Raw genomic sequence first — 15,393 nt, forward strand, 5'->3', positions numbered from 1 at the left:
CCCTGCCCACCAACCACCTTTACAGCATCAGCAGAAGAGATATGTGGCAGCACCTGCCCCTTGTCCCCCTACCCACCCACAGCAGCAGAGATATGCAGCATAATCTGCACTTGCCCCCTCCCCACCCACTGCACCAGAGCCATACTGCAGAAGCTGCCCCCGATCCCCCTCCCCACCGACAGCAGCGGAGCTGCAGTATGCTGCAGTTGTAGCCCAGCCTACTGCCACAGTCCTACTTATCTGTATATATTATCTGTATATATTCTAATAGCACATTTCTTCTGTTTATGTTTTTATTTCACACCTGATTTGGCAGTGTTAACATCTGTTTCCCATGCCAATAAATAAACTACAAATACAAACTTTTTGCTACCAGCCTATGAAATATTATGTTTCAGTCTTATACTATTTGGCCAAAAGTATGAGCTTACTTAAACAGTAAACCCATGTGATTGGGTTACCTCTCTGTCTCTCTCTCTCTCTCTCTCTCTCTCTCTCTCTCCGTCTCAAAACCTCTCATCCGCAGCAGCAGATGGCCGCCCACTACTGAGTCTGGTTCTGTCCAGGGTTTCTACCTCTTAAAGCAAGTTTTTTCTTGCCACTGTCACCAAATGCTTGCTCATGGTGGGATTTGTTGGGTCTTTGTAAATAATATGAGTACGGTCTAGACCGGCTCTATAGGAAATTAGATAACTTATAAAATTGAATTGATTGTTTAACAATTTCATTCCAAAACCATGGGCATTAATATGAAACTGTCTCCCTTTTTTCCTGCTACAACAAGCTCTACTCTTCTGAGAAGCCTGGGAAGATTTTGGAACCTGGCTGCTCAGCCATGGAAATCCATCTCATAAAGCTCCTGACGAACAGTTCTTGTTCTGCATTGTTGGTACCTGGTAGTGAATGTTGCAACCGAAGAAACAATTTTTATACACTATTTGCTTCAACACTAGGTGGTCCTGTTCTGTGAGCTTGTGAGGCCTGTCGCTTCATGGTTGAGCTGTTGTCGCTCCACGTTTTTACTTTACAATTAACAGCAGTTTCAGTTGACTGGGGCAAATCTAGAAGGGAGCTGAGGCAGCTGAACCCACTAATTATAAGGGGTGTCCACATACTTTTGACTATATATATATTAAAAAAAAAACTAAAAAAAACTTTGTCCTTCACCCTCCGCGGGTGGTCTCATCCTTCGAGCTCGGGTCCTCTACCAGAGGCCTGGGAGCTTGAGGGTTCTGTGCAGTATCTTCGCTGTTCCTAGTACTGCACTCTTCTGGACCGAGATGTCTGGTGTTCTTCCAGGGATCTGCTGTAGCCACTCCTCCAGTTTGGGGGTCGCTGTCCCGAGTGCTCCGATGACCACGGGCACCACTGTTGCCTTCACCTTCCAAGCCTTCTCCAGCTCTTCTCTGAGCCCTTGGTACTTCTCTAGTTTTTCATGTTCCTTTTTCCTGATGTTGCCATCGCTTGGTATTGCCACGTCAACCACAACGGCTTTCCTCTGGTGTTTGTCCACCACCACGATGTCAGGCTAGTTCGCCATTACCATTCTGTCAGTCTGAATCTGGAAGTCCCACACGATCTTGGCTCGGTCATTCTCTACCACCTTTGGAGGTGTTTCCCACTTTGACCTCAGGGTTTCCAGTCCATACTCCGTGCAGATGTTCCTGTACACTATGCCAGCTACTTGGTTATGGCGCTCCATGTATGCTTTTCCTGCCAGCATCTTACACCCTGCAGTTATGTGCTGGACTGTCTCAGGGGCCTCTTTGCACAGCCTACACCTTGGGTCTTGTCTGGTGTGGTAGATCTGGGCCTCTATTGCTCTGGTGCTCAGGGCCTGCTCCTGTGCAGCCATGATGAGTGCCTCTGTGCTGTCCTTCAGTCCAGCCCGCTCTAGCCATTGGTAGGACTTCTTGATATCAGCCACTTCAGTTATGTTCCGGTGGTACATCCCGTGTAGGGGTTTGTCCTCCCATGATGGTCCTTCCTCCAGCACGTCTTCCTCTGTTCCCCATTGCCTGAGACATTCTCTGAGCACGTCATCTGTTGGGGCCTTATCTTTGATGTACTCGTGGATCTTGGATGTTTCATCCTGGATAGTGGCTCTCACACTCACTAGTCCACGGCCGCCTTCCTTACGGTTAGCGTACAGTCTCAGGGTGCTGGATTTGGGATGGAACCCTCCATGCATGATGAGGAGCTTTCGCGTCTTAACATCTGTGGTCTGTATCTCTTCCTTTGGCCACCTTATTATTCCTGCAGGGTATCTGATCACTGGCAGGGTGTAGCTGTTTATTGCCTGGGCCTTGTTCTTGCCATTGAGCTGACTTCTTAGGACTTGCCTTACTCGTTGAAGGTATTTGGCCGTTGCTGTCTTCCTTGTTGCCTCTTCGAGGTTGCCATTTGCCTGTGGTATTCCAAGGTACTTGTACCCATCCTTCTGGGAGTGAGACCCCTTCTGTGTGGACTACCTTCCCTCTCTTTGACACCATTCGACTGCACTTCTCAAGCCCGAATGACATCCCAATGTCAGAGCTGTAGATCCTGGTGGTGTGGATCAGTGAGTCGATGTCCCGCTCGCTCTTAGCGTATAGCTTGATGTCATCCATGTAGAGGAGGTGACTGATGGTGGCCCCATTCCTGAGTCGGTATCCATAGCCAGTCTTGTTGATTATTTGGCTGAGGGGGTTCAGACCTATGCAGAACAGCAGTGGGGACAGAGCATCTCCTTGGTATATGCCACATTTGATGGATACTTGTGCAAGTGGCTTGCCATTGGCCTCAAGGGTGGTTTTCCACAGCCTCATCGAGTTTGCAATGAAGTCTCTTAGAGTCCTGTTGATGTTGTACATCTCTAAGCATTCTGTGATCCATGTGTGCGGCATTGAGTCATATGCTTTCTTGTAATCAATCCAGGCAGTGCACAGGTTGGTGTGTCGGGTTCTGCAGTCTTGGGTGACTGTTCTGTCAACCAGGAGTTGGTGTTTGGCTCCTCTGGTTCCTCTGCCAATGCCCTTCTGTGCTTCACTCATGTATTGATCCATGTGTCCACTTATCTTAGCCGCGATGATGCCTGACATGAGCTTCCATGTTGTGGAGAGACAGGTTATTGGCCGATAGTTGGATGGGACTGTACCCTTTGCGGGATCCTTCAGGATCAGGATTGTGCGCCCTTCAGTAAGCCATTCAGGTGCGTCCCCATCTCTTAGCAGCTGGTTCATTTGTGCTGCTAGGCGCTCATGGAGTGCAGTGAGCTTCTTTAGCCAGTAGGTGTGGATCCTGTCAGGGCCTGGTGCTGTCCAGTTCTTCATACCTGAGACTCTTTCTTGGATGTCTGCCGCCGTGATGGTGACTGGATTCTGTTCAGGGAGGTTGCTGTGGTCCTTTCTCAGAGCCGCCAGCCACTGTGCATCGCTGTTGTGTGATGCCTCCCTCTCCCATATACTTTTCCAGTACTGCTCCGTTTCCAGCCTTGGTGGGTCTGCTCTGCTGTTATTACCCTGCCATTGAGCGTACACTTTCGCAGGTTGAGTTGCGAACAGCCGGTTTCGAGTGCTTCAGGTATGGGCATCTGGTTGTACTTCTTGGGTACTTGCTTTCTCATTGCACCTCTCTCAGCCTCTGTCAGTTGGCTTACTTCTCTCCGGGCCTCCTTGATTTTTGCCTCCAACCTTCGTTTCCATGGTGGGTACTGTCTCTCATGGCTCCCATGGTTGCTCTTGTAGCCAAGCATCTCTAGGATCACTGCTGCTGAGGCGTATATCAGCTCATTGGTTTCAGTGATGGTTGTGGTAGGGATCGCTCTCAATGCTGCATTCACATCTTCTAGGAGACTTTCTGATGGTACTTCACTTAGCCGTTGTAGTTGGCGTCGAGGTTGCCTTGTATTCATCCTCGCCATGATCTTATCTTTCAGGTCAGTCGCTGCCTCGTTCAGCGTGATTTCTCTTGGGGCTTCATACCCAATCTCTGTTTGGGGAGCTGCTGGTTGCTCCCCTCTGACCTGTAGTCCTGGCTCCCCCCGTAGCATTTGTGTTGTACCTCGTCAATCTTAAGTTGTGATAGCAGTTGCCGCTTGTGGATGTTGGAACACTGAGCTACTAGTTGCTTCGCCGTAAGCCTTGATTGTGGGTTTCGAAGTAACCATTCATCCCACATCCTTCGCATGTAACCCCTCTGACTAGGGTTACTGGAGTAGTAGTAGTAGCATTCCAACAGAGCCTTATTATCGCATCTCGCCCATTTCCGTCTTGTTCCAGTAGCCCATTTGTCGTCTCGATGCCCTGGTTCCCCAACACCTGACGCAGACCTTGTTTGGCCGGGCGACGTCTGAGCCGGCATGTCATATATTCCATTGTCACTCATCATCATGAGGTAGGCAGCAGCGTGAAGGGTCTTGCCTAAGGACCCACACTGGATGATGGGTCATTGCTCATTGCGCTCCGAGGGGGATTCGAACCCTTGTTCCCCCTTGTCCCGTGGCATACCAAATCGAGCTATCCAGCCGTTCCACACTGGATGATGGTCATTGCTCAATGCGTCCCGAAGGGGATTCGAACCCGGGCCCCCCCATGTGGGGGGTTCGAACCCCGTTCGTGACGCATTGAGCATATATATACAGTGCATCTGGAAAGTATTCACAGCGGTTCACTTTTTCCACATTTTGTTATGTTACAGCCTTATTCTAAAATGGATTAAATTCATTATTTTCCTCAAAATTCTACAAGCAATACCCCATAATGACAACGTGAAATAAGTTTGTTTGAAATCTTTGCAAATTTATTAAAAATAAAAAACGAAAAATCACACATATATAAGTATTCACAGCCTTTGCAATGACATTCAAAATTGAGCTCAGGTGCATCCTGTTTCCACGGATCATCCATGAGATGTTTCTACAACTTGATTGGAGTCGACCTGTGGTAAATTCAGTTGATTGGACACGATTTGGAAAGTTACACACCTGTCTACATAAGGTCCCACAGTTAACAGTGCCTGTCAGAGCACAAACCAAGCTATCAAGTCCAAGGAATTGTCTGTAGACCTCTGAGACAGGATTGAATTGAAACACAGATCTGGGGAAGGGTACAGAAACATTTCTGCAGCATTGAAGGTCCCAATGAGCACAGTGGCCTCCATCAACTGTAATGTAAGAAGTTTGGAACCACCACTACTCTTCCTAGAGCTGGCCGCCCGGCCAAACTGAGCAATTGGGGGAGAAGGGCCTCAGTCAGGGAGGTGACCAAGAACCTGATGGTCACTCTGACAGAGCTCCAGCGTTTCTCTGTAGAAAGAGGAGAACCTTCCAGAAGAACAACCATCTCTGCAGCACTCCACCAATCAGGCCTGTATGGTAGAGTGGCCAGACGGAAGCCCCTCCTCAGTAAAAGGCACATGACAGCCCGCCTGGAGTTTGCCAAAATACACCTGAAGGACTCTCAGAGCATGAGAAACAAAATTCTCTGGTCTGATGAAACAAAGACTGAACTCTTTAGCCTGAATGGCAAGCGTCATGTCTGGAGGACACCAGGCACCGCTCATCACCTGGCCAATACCATCCCTACAGTGAAGCATGGCAGTGGCAGCATCATGCTGTGGTTATGTTTTTCAGCGGCAGGAACTGGGAGACTAGTCAGGATTGAGGTTAAGATGAATGCAGCAATGTACAGACATCCTTGATGAAAACCTGCTCCAGAGCGCTCTGGACCTCAGGCTGGGGCGATGGTTCATCTTCCAACAGGACAACGACCCTAAGCTCACAGCCAAGATAACAAAGGAGTGGCTACGGGACAACTCTGTGAATGACCCTGAGTGGCCCAGCCAGAGCCCAGACCTGAACCCGACTGAACATCTCTGGAGAGATCTGAAAATGGCTGTGCACCGACACTCCCCATCCAACCTGACGGAGCTTGAGAGGTCCTGCAAAGAAGAATGGGAGAAACTGGCCAAAAATAGGTGTGCCAAGCTTGTAGCATCATAATCAAAAAGACTTGAGGCTGTAACTGGTGCCAAAGGTGATTCAACAAATTATTGAGCAAAGGCTGTGAATACTTATGTACATGTGATTTTTTTGTTTTTTATTTTTAATAAATTTGCAAAGATTTCAAACAAACTTCTTTCCCATTGTCATTATGGGGTATTGTTTGTAGAATTTTGAGGAAAATAATGAATTTAATCCATTTTGGAATAAGGCTGTAACATAACAAAATGTGGAAAAAGTGAAGCGCTGTGAATACTTTCCGGATGCACTGTATATATCTGGAGATAATCCTTAGGCTTTGAGCAGTAAATCACACTGTTTGTCCCATGAAAATGCCCCATACAAAACAGATTAAATTCCTAAATCTCCTGAGGTTCCTAGGAAATACCAGTCCAATGAGAAGAGGACTTAAGACTATTAATATACACGGCAGACTTTTTACTTCTAACACAACCACACACTGTCTGTCCTGTCTCAGGATGGTATGGATATGGGGATAGTGAATGCTGGGAACCTGCCGGTCTATGATGACATAGATAAAGAGCTGCTTTTACTGTGTGAAAACCTCATCTGGAACAGAGACGCTGATGCCACTGAGAAACTACTGACCTATGCGCAGGTACACACATATATACAAATAATGCACCAGGTTGTTGCTTTAGTTTGGTTAACAGATGTTGACTTTACTACACTTGTTCACAGAACAACGTGAAAGGAGGGAAGAAGGTGGTTCAGACAGACGAGTGGAGAGAAGGAAGTGTGGAGGACAGGTTGGAGTACGCTCTCATTAAGGTAAAATATCTGATGATTAGATTAGGTTTGTAGGAGGATTTTCACACTGGTTTAAGTTCTCCCAGAACACCCCCACATACTGGTATTAGTGACATTTAAGTAGTTTTCCTTCAGCTACACTGATCAAAGTGTTATGAAACAGAGTCCACACTAAATCTTCCAAATCTGCAAATGCATCTTTTTCAGCAATGTTTTAAGCCTGCTCAGATATGGTTAGGGACTGTTTAATAGTAAAGTTCAGAAGCCAGTTTTGTCACCTCTAACCTTCTCGTCACTGTATGTTAGGATGGACAAATGAAGGGTTGATGTGCTTGAAGCTTTTCTCTATACACTGAATCAGCTCATTCATCACTAATATATTGGGTCCCAAACAGAAATCATTTTAGCTTTACTTGGTACTCAGTATATGCAATCACCTACACCTACAGTTGATGTATTTATATTTATTTTGTGCGAGACTTCGCGATCGTAAAATAGTGATTTGCTCAGCGACAGGATTATCTGTTCACCTGTTAACAGGTAGTGTTTTTCAGCTGCAATCAAATCGCTAGTTTATATTCTTTCAGTCGTCTGACAACAGAAACGGAAAAATGTGTAAATGAATCGAAACTACATTGTGAGTTTGGCTGTATTTGAGACTAACCAGGCTGTTTCTGTCCCACTCCTGACCAGATGCTCAGCTTTGTTGTTACCAGACAACATACATATTGTTTTTAATGTTAACAGTATTTTCATGTTTAGCTGGCTTATTGTGGACATAGTCTGAACATGTTTACACAGAAACACACATTTCACTTATTTGTTTGAACAAAATAAGAAAAAGATTACAAAACCATTTTAACAGCCTCTAAAAAGTCTGAGTCTCCTTAGTCATCAGTTGAATTCAGTGAAAGTCTTGTAAAGATGTAAAATGCTGGTATTTCATTGGCATTGTTGGAGCTTGGAAGAACGGGCCAAAATGTATTAATGGCGAGCCGACCTGCAACCAAGCTCCTAACAACACTGGTAATGCACTGTTGTCGTTCTGATCTTGAAAAGTTTGTCTGCGACATCTAAACCTGCTGAGACATGTTAAAGTGTGCACCTTGCCTTACTTAAAGCATTATGTAACATTCCAGCCTATGAATAATACCTTGAGTGATTTGGGTTTTTTAAAGGAGCAGATCAGTTTAAAGTGATTTTTAGCCAGGTTTTATGTCCCCATGTAGACAGTGAATGAAGAGGTCTTACAATAGGCAGATACATTTTTGTAGTATTGACTTTTTAATCCTATTTTCACCTTAACTTTCAGAGTAAACACTGATAGATAGAGATAAGTTGTTTTTTTTAATATAAAAAACAATTTGCCCTTTTAACAGTTCACCTGTTGTACATTTCATGTTTTCATTTCTTCTCTTTTCTCCTGTAATGATCCATCCTGTGTTGGGGTTGTCAGGGAATAGACAAGTATGTGGTGGAGGATGTGGATGAGTGTCGCGCTCAGGTTGACCGCTACACTCGACCCCTTCACATCATCGAGGGCCCCCTGATGAACGGCATGAAGGTGGTGGGAGATCTCTTTGGAGCTGGGAAGATGTTCCTGCCACAGGTAGGATGGCAACTCATTTTGGTATTTTTTTTTTACTGTGTCTGCCTGTGGTGCTCAGCATGTGTTGCATTGGTGTTTTCACTTTATCAGTCAGTGTAGCCTGGACTGTGATGTTGTTCTTGGTGGTTAGATGAAGTTTGTTGAGGTACTTTTGTTCAGCCATGTCGACTGTCACTGCTCACACTAACCTAGGATTATAATTGATCTGTATGTTACAGTACTGGCTTTTTGTCATTCAGACATCTGCTTAGTAAATGTTTCCTAATGGCTTTTTTCAAACACGACATCACCCTTCTCCTCATAGTGAAACCCCTAAAAATGTTCTCATTGATTGCATTGTTTATTAGACTGAAAATTCTTTCACCATCTATAATGTTCGACAGTGCCCAAGCATAGAATGATGTTAATAATGTTAAGTTGGGACTCTCATGTAATTCACATGCTGTATGTAAAGCATTTTGCTGGATTTTCATGATTTCATCCATGGCAACTGCATGGAGGAGTGCTGTTCCAACTATATTATTGTACAAGGGTCTCCCTCACGAAGTGAAAAAAATCATTTTTATTGACTGATCTGACATGAGAAGAATCTCAACAACTTTTCAGTGTTTCATAGTCTCGTCAACTGATTTAGTTTGCAGTAGACATGATAATTAAGGGATAAATGTATTACAGTGATCTTTAGAAGGTGGAACTAGACATATTTAATTTCTATATGTGTATCTAACCTTGTGCTTCTGTAGTCATTACGTTAATCTAATGGCATTCAGGCCAGATGTCGTGTTGAAAGTGCTACAGAAATGTTACTAGGTCCGACCTGTCTGAAAGGGGCTTAAGAAGGGGATGGGTCACAATATCAGATGTAGCTTAGCACTTCAGCACTATCTGTCCTGACTTAATGGAGCAGGCACAAGCTGGATTTAAATATATTTTTACTTGTTTTACTTATTGTGCTATAGAAAATGATCAGAATTAGAAATACTTTATTGCTCCCCAAGGCGAAACTCTTTAAGGAGCTACAGCAACAGGCAACATGCACGTTGGCGCATGTGCACTAACTGATAATATCAGTCATGTTGATATTTTATTTATTCCTCTATTTTTTAAAGCCTTGTTTATGATCTTTATTTATACTTATATCTTTATACTTATATTTTATCTTTATACTTATTTCCACTTTGTAATTAATTTATCTTGCCTGTATTATAGCGTATTATATTTTGATTTGCTTAGTACTTTTTTTTTTTTTTTTTTTTTTTATATTTTATTTTAGAGTTTTTTCCAAAAATAAACACAGAACAGACAACCAACACTGTCTCGGACCACACACACAAAAAATAAATAAATAAAAAATAAGTAAAAAATTAAATGAATAATATAAAAATAATAAAAAAAATAAAATAAATAAATAAATAAATAAATAAAATCATAATAATAAGTGTTTAGTTCAGTAGCCAGAAATACTACAGTGAAAACCTGCTAAACAGTCAGTCTAGGTCCCCAGCATTAGCCTGAGAGGAGCCACTAAGGGCTGATTGAGTAGTTGACTTGTCCAAATGGTCCAAGAATAAACCCCAAACAGCGGAACATTTTTCAATGGAATTAGTTCTCAAGAATCTGAGTCTTTCCATTTGAATAAGAGAGATCATATCCGTAATCCAAGTTCGAAAGGAAGGGGGTGAAGGTGACTTCCAGTTCTTCAGCACAAGTTTCTTAGCCACAATCATACCCAGGGTTAGAGATTGCTGTATTGCCCCCGGGAGGCAGGAGGTGCGCTGTGAAAAACCGAAAATTGCAAGTTCTGCACCAGGTGGTAGAGGCCTATTGTAAGCCTTGGAATACCAGTCAAATATGCTTGACCAAAATCCAGACAATAAGGGGCAAAACCAGAGAGCATGAGAAGTTGTATCCTCTGCCACCTTGCACCGGTCACACATTGGAGAAACAGAGGGGAAAATTTTATGCAGTTTGGTTTTAGTATAATGCAAACGGTGAACGACCTTGAATTGGATCAGTTGGTGTCTGCTGTTTACTGAGCAGACCTGTATCATAGCCTGACACTTATCCCACACATCATCAGAAAGTTCAACTCCCAGGTCTTCCTCCCAGGCTGCTTTAAATCTCTCAGTAGGAGCTGCAACAAGTAAGCTTTCGAATAAACAAACAAATTTGGAAATAAGATGTCTAGAGTCAGGAGGGCTCAGAAAAACACCAAAAAACACATGTTTTTCAGGAAGTTGTTCGAAATTACAAATTTTTGACTTTACATAATGCCTAATTTGTAGATAACGAAAGAAGTGTGCATGAGGCAAATCAAATTTCTCTCTTAACTGACTAAAGGATGCAAACCTTCCCTCAACGTAAAGGTCCCTGATGGACTCTAGGCCCTTCTCTCTCCAGACAAAGAAAGTTCTATCAGTCCAGGGGGGTAAAAAAGAATGATTATAACAAATTGTTGTATAAACAGAGGTCTCTGGCAGGGACAAGACTTTTCTCACCTGATTTAAAATTCTTACTGAATTTTTTAACACAAAGCTTAACTTATTCATCGCTGAAGGCCTTTCAAACTTAGAGAACAGCATGGCCGCTAAGGAAGTGCCAACAGCCAAGTTAGACTCCATTTGTACCCACAAGGGGATGTCAGGTGTCAAATTAGCCGGTGCCCCCTTCACCCAGTACATTAAAGCCCTAATATTGGCGGCCCAGTAATAATGCTTGAATACTGGCATACCCAGACCGCCTACAGACTTGGGTTTTTGCAGATGCATTTTAGAGATTCTGTGTGTCTTATAATTCCAAACATAAGAAAGGATTATAGAGTCCAATTCCTTGAAGAAAGCAGAAGTAAGAAAAACAGGGAGATTCTGACAAAGATATAGGAATCTGGGAAGAGAAACCATTTTTATTGAATTTATACGCCCAATCATGGACAAAGGTAGAATTTTCCAACTTCCTATACTGTTTTTAAGTTTTGAAAGAAACTCAGCAAAATTCAACTTAAATAATAATTTTGAATCTTTGGGGATCGTCAAGCCGAGATACACAAAGTGATCCCTGGTTATCTTAAATGGAATATTCTCCAAAAACCCAGATCTATAAGTATCAGAAAGAGGCATAAAGTTACTCTTTGACAAATTGATTGTATACCCTGATAGTCTCCCAAAAGAAATAATTAAATCTAAGAGAATGGGAACTGATCTTTCAGAATTCTGCAAATACAGTATTACATCGTCTGCATACAGACTAATAAGAACTTTCTTGCCTCCCACTTCGAGACCCGTGATACCTGTATGACGCCTTATACTTAGGGCAAGAGGTTCTATCGCAATGGCAAAAAGGGCAGGTGAAAGGGGGCACCCCTGTTGCACTGAGCGTTGTAAAGGAAACTCAAGCGACCTGTCTGCATTAGTTAAAACTGAACACTTTGGTCTGGCATATATTATTTTGACCCATGACACAAATGTCTCGCCAAACCCAAACTTTTGCAGTGATCTAAACATGTAAGGCCACTCAACCTGGTCAAAAGCTTTCTGCGCATCCAAGGACAGAATTGCTGCTCCATTAACTTTCGAGTGATCAGCGTATATTGTATTGAGGAGGCGACGCACATTAAAGAAAGAGAATCTATCCATCCATCCATCCATCCATCCATCTTCTTCCGCTTATCCGGGGCCGGGTCGCGGGGGCAGCAGTCTAAGCAGGGACTCCCAGACTTCCTTCGCCCCAGACACTTCCTCCAGCTCCTCCGGGGGGATCCCGAGGCGTTCCCAGGCCAGCCGAGAGACATAGTCCCTCCAGCGTGTCCTGGGTCTTCCCCGGGGCCGCCTCCCGGTGGGACATGCCCAGAACACCTCCCGAGGGAGGCGTCCAGGAGGCATCCGGATCAGATGCCCTAGCCACCTCAGCTGGCTCCTCTCGACGTGGAGGAGCAGCGGCTCTACTCAAGCTCCCCGTGTGACTGAGCTCCTCACCCTATCTCTAAGGGAGCGCCCAGCCACTCGGGCGGAGGAAGCCCATTTCGGCCGCTTGTATCCGCGATCTTGTCCTTTCGGTCACTACCCAAAGCTCATGACCATAGGTGAGGGCAGGAGCGTAGATTGACCGGTAAATCGAGAGCTTTGTCTTTCGACTCAGCTCCTTCTTTACCACAACTGTCCGATACAGCGCCCGCATCACTGCAGACGCTGCACCGATCCGCCTGTCAATCTCACGCCCATCCGTCCCTCACTCGTGAACAAGACCCCGAGATACTTAAACTCCTCCACTTGGGGCAAGGACTCCCCACCCACGCGAAGAGAGCAAACCACCTTTTTCCGGTCAAGAACCATGGCCTCAGATTTGGAAGAGCTGATTCTCATCCCAGCTGCTTCACACTCGGCTGCAAACCGTCCCAGTGCATGCTGCAGGTCCTGGTTTGAAGAAGCCATCAGAACGACATCATCTGCAAACAGCAGAGATGAGATCCTGTGGTTCCCAAACCGACACCCTCCGGCCCCTGACTGCGCCTAGAAATTCTGTCCATATAAATTATGAACAGAACCGGTGACAAAGGGCAGCCCTGGCGGAGTCCAACATGCACCGGGAACAGGTCTGACTTACTGCCGGCAATGCGAACACAGCTCCTGCTCCGGTTATACAGGGACCGGACAGCCCTTAGCAAAGGGCCCCGGACCCCATACTCCCAGAGCACTCCCCACAAAGCGCCCGGGCACACGGTCGAATGCCTTCTCCAGATCCACAAAGCACATGTGGACTGGTTGGGCAAACTCCCATGAACCCTCGAGCACCCGATGGAGAGTATAGAGCTGGTCCAGTGTTCCACGACCGGGACGAAAACCACTCTGCTCCTCCTGAATCCGAGGTTCGACTATCGGACGAATTCTCCTCTCCAGTACCCTGGAATAGACCTTACCGGGAGGCTGAGAAGTGTGATCCCTCTGTGATTGGAACACACCCTCCGGTCCCCTTCTTATACAGAGGACCACCACCCCGGTCTGCCAGTCCAGAGGCACTGTCCCAGACCGCCACGCAATGTTGCAGAGACGTGTCAGCCAAGACAGTCCCAACATCCAGAGACTTAAGATACTCAGGACGGATCTCATCCACCCCAAAGCCTTGCCACCAAGGAGCTTGCCAACAACCTCAGTGACTTCGGCCAGGGTGATGGATGAGTCCGCCTCCGGTCCCCAGCCTCCGCTTCCTCTTCGGAAGACGTGACAGCGGGATTGAGGAGATCCTCAAAGTATTCCTTCCACCGTCCGACAACATCCCCAGTCGAGGTCAACAGCTCTCCACCCGCACCGCATAAGGTGTTGGTGAAGAACTGCTTCCCCCTCCTGAGCCGTCGGACGGTTTGCCAGAATTTCTTTGAGGCCGACCGATAGTCCTCCTCCATGGCCTCTCGAACCTCTCCCAGTCCTGAGTTTTTGCCTCTGCGACCGCACGGGCTGCAGCACGCTTAGCCTGCGGTACCCGTCAGCTGCCTCGGGAGTCCCACGAGCCAACAAGGCCCGATAGGACTCCTTCTTCAGCCTGACGGCATCCCTTACTTCCGGCGCCCACCACCGTGTTCGGGGATTGCCGCGCGACAGGCACCAGAAACCTTGCGACCACAGCTACGAGCCGCACGCATGATCGACAATGGAGGTGGAAAACATGGTCCACTCGGACTCAATGTCCCCAACCTCCCGGGATCTGGGAGAAGCTCTCCGGAGGTGTGAGTTGTAGACCCTGCTGACAGAGGGCTCCGCCAGACGCTCCCAGCAGACCCTCACGATACGCTTGGGCCTGCCAAGTCTGTCCGGCTTTCTCCCCGCCAGCGGATCCAACTCACCACCAGGTGGTGATCGGTTGACAGCTCCGCCCCTCTCTTCACCCGAGTGTCCAAGACACGCGGCGGAGGTCAGATGATACGACAACAAAGTCGATCATCGACCTCCGCCTAGGGTGTCCTGGTGCCACGTGCACTGATGGACACCCTTGTGCTTGAACATGGTGTTAGTTATGGACAAACTGTAACTAGCACAGAAGTCCAACAACTGAACACCGCTCGGGTTCAGATCAGGGGGCCGCCCTTCTGATTACCCCTCTCCAGGTGTCACTGTCGTTGCCCACGTGGGCGTTGAAGTCCCCAGTAGAACAACGGAGTCCCCGGGTGGTGCACTGTCTAGTACCCTCCCAGGGACTCCAAGAAGGCCTGGTACTCTGCACTGCTGTTCGGCCCGTGAGGCCGCCACAACAGTGAGAGACCTGTCCCCACCCGGAGGCGGAGGGGACGCGACCCTCTCGCTCACTGGGGTAAACTCCAACACGTGACGGCTGAGCTGTGGGGCTATGAGCAGGCCCACACCAGCCCGCCGCCTCTCCCCGCCCGGCAACGCCAGAGAAATGGAGCGTCCAGCCCTCTCGAGGAGACGGGTTCCAGAGCCCAGGCTGTGCGTGGAGGCGAGGCCGACTATATCTAGCCGGTAACGCTCAACCTCCCGCACAAGCTCAGGCTCCTTCCCCCAGCGTGACATTCCATGTCCCTAGAGCCAGTTTCTGTGTCCGGAGATCTGGTCGCCGGCCCCTGCCTTCGACTGCCGCCCAGATCTCTCTGCACCGCCCCCTACGGATCCTCCTGCGGGTGGTGGGTCCACGGGAGGGCGGCCCCACGCCGCTCCCTCGGGCTGTGCCCGGCCGGGCCCCATGGGGAAAGGCCCGGCCACCAGGCGCTTCGCCGTCGGGCACCCACCCCAGGCCTGGCTCCAGGGTGGGGCCCCGGTAGCGCCAATCCGGGCGACGTAACTGGCCTTGATTTTAAATAATCCATAAGGGTCTTCTGAACCGCTCTTGGTCTGACCCGTCACCCTGGACCTGTTTGCCATGGGTGACCCTACCAGGGGCATACAGCCCCAGGCAACATAGCTCCCAAGAAAGAGAATCTGCCAGGGATAAATCCAGTCTGGTCAGGATGAATGATGGAGGGTAAATGTTTGTTAAGCCGAATAGCCAAAGCTGTAGTAATTACTTTCCTATCAAAATTCTGGAGCGC

At 47.1% G+C, this 15,393-nt stretch overlaps 1 protein-coding gene across 3 annotated transcripts in view; it reads left to right on the forward strand.

Moving 5' to 3' along the window:
* Positions 1 to 15,393, forward strand: part of mtr (5-methyltetrahydrofolate-homocysteine methyltransferase) — a 72,203-nt gene that overhangs the window by 29,109 nt on the left and 27,701 nt on the right. For all 3 annotated transcript variants that reach the window (XM_044179197.1, XM_044179198.1, XM_044179199.1), the window contains exons 18-20: positions 6,459 to 6,599; positions 6,683 to 6,772; positions 8,208 to 8,360. In XM_044179197.1, the coding sequence (XP_044035132.1) occupies positions 6,459 to 6,599; positions 6,683 to 6,772; positions 8,208 to 8,360 (384 nt within the window). The remainder of the gene's footprint in view (positions 1 to 6,458; positions 6,600 to 6,682; positions 6,773 to 8,207; positions 8,361 to 15,393) is intronic.

Source organism: Siniperca chuatsi, linkage group LG20 (assembly GCF_020085105.1).
Source record: "Siniperca chuatsi isolate FFG_IHB_CAS linkage group LG20, ASM2008510v1, whole genome shotgun sequence".
Taxonomy (NCBI): Eukaryota; Metazoa; Chordata; class Actinopteri; order Centrarchiformes; family Sinipercidae; genus Siniperca; species Siniperca chuatsi.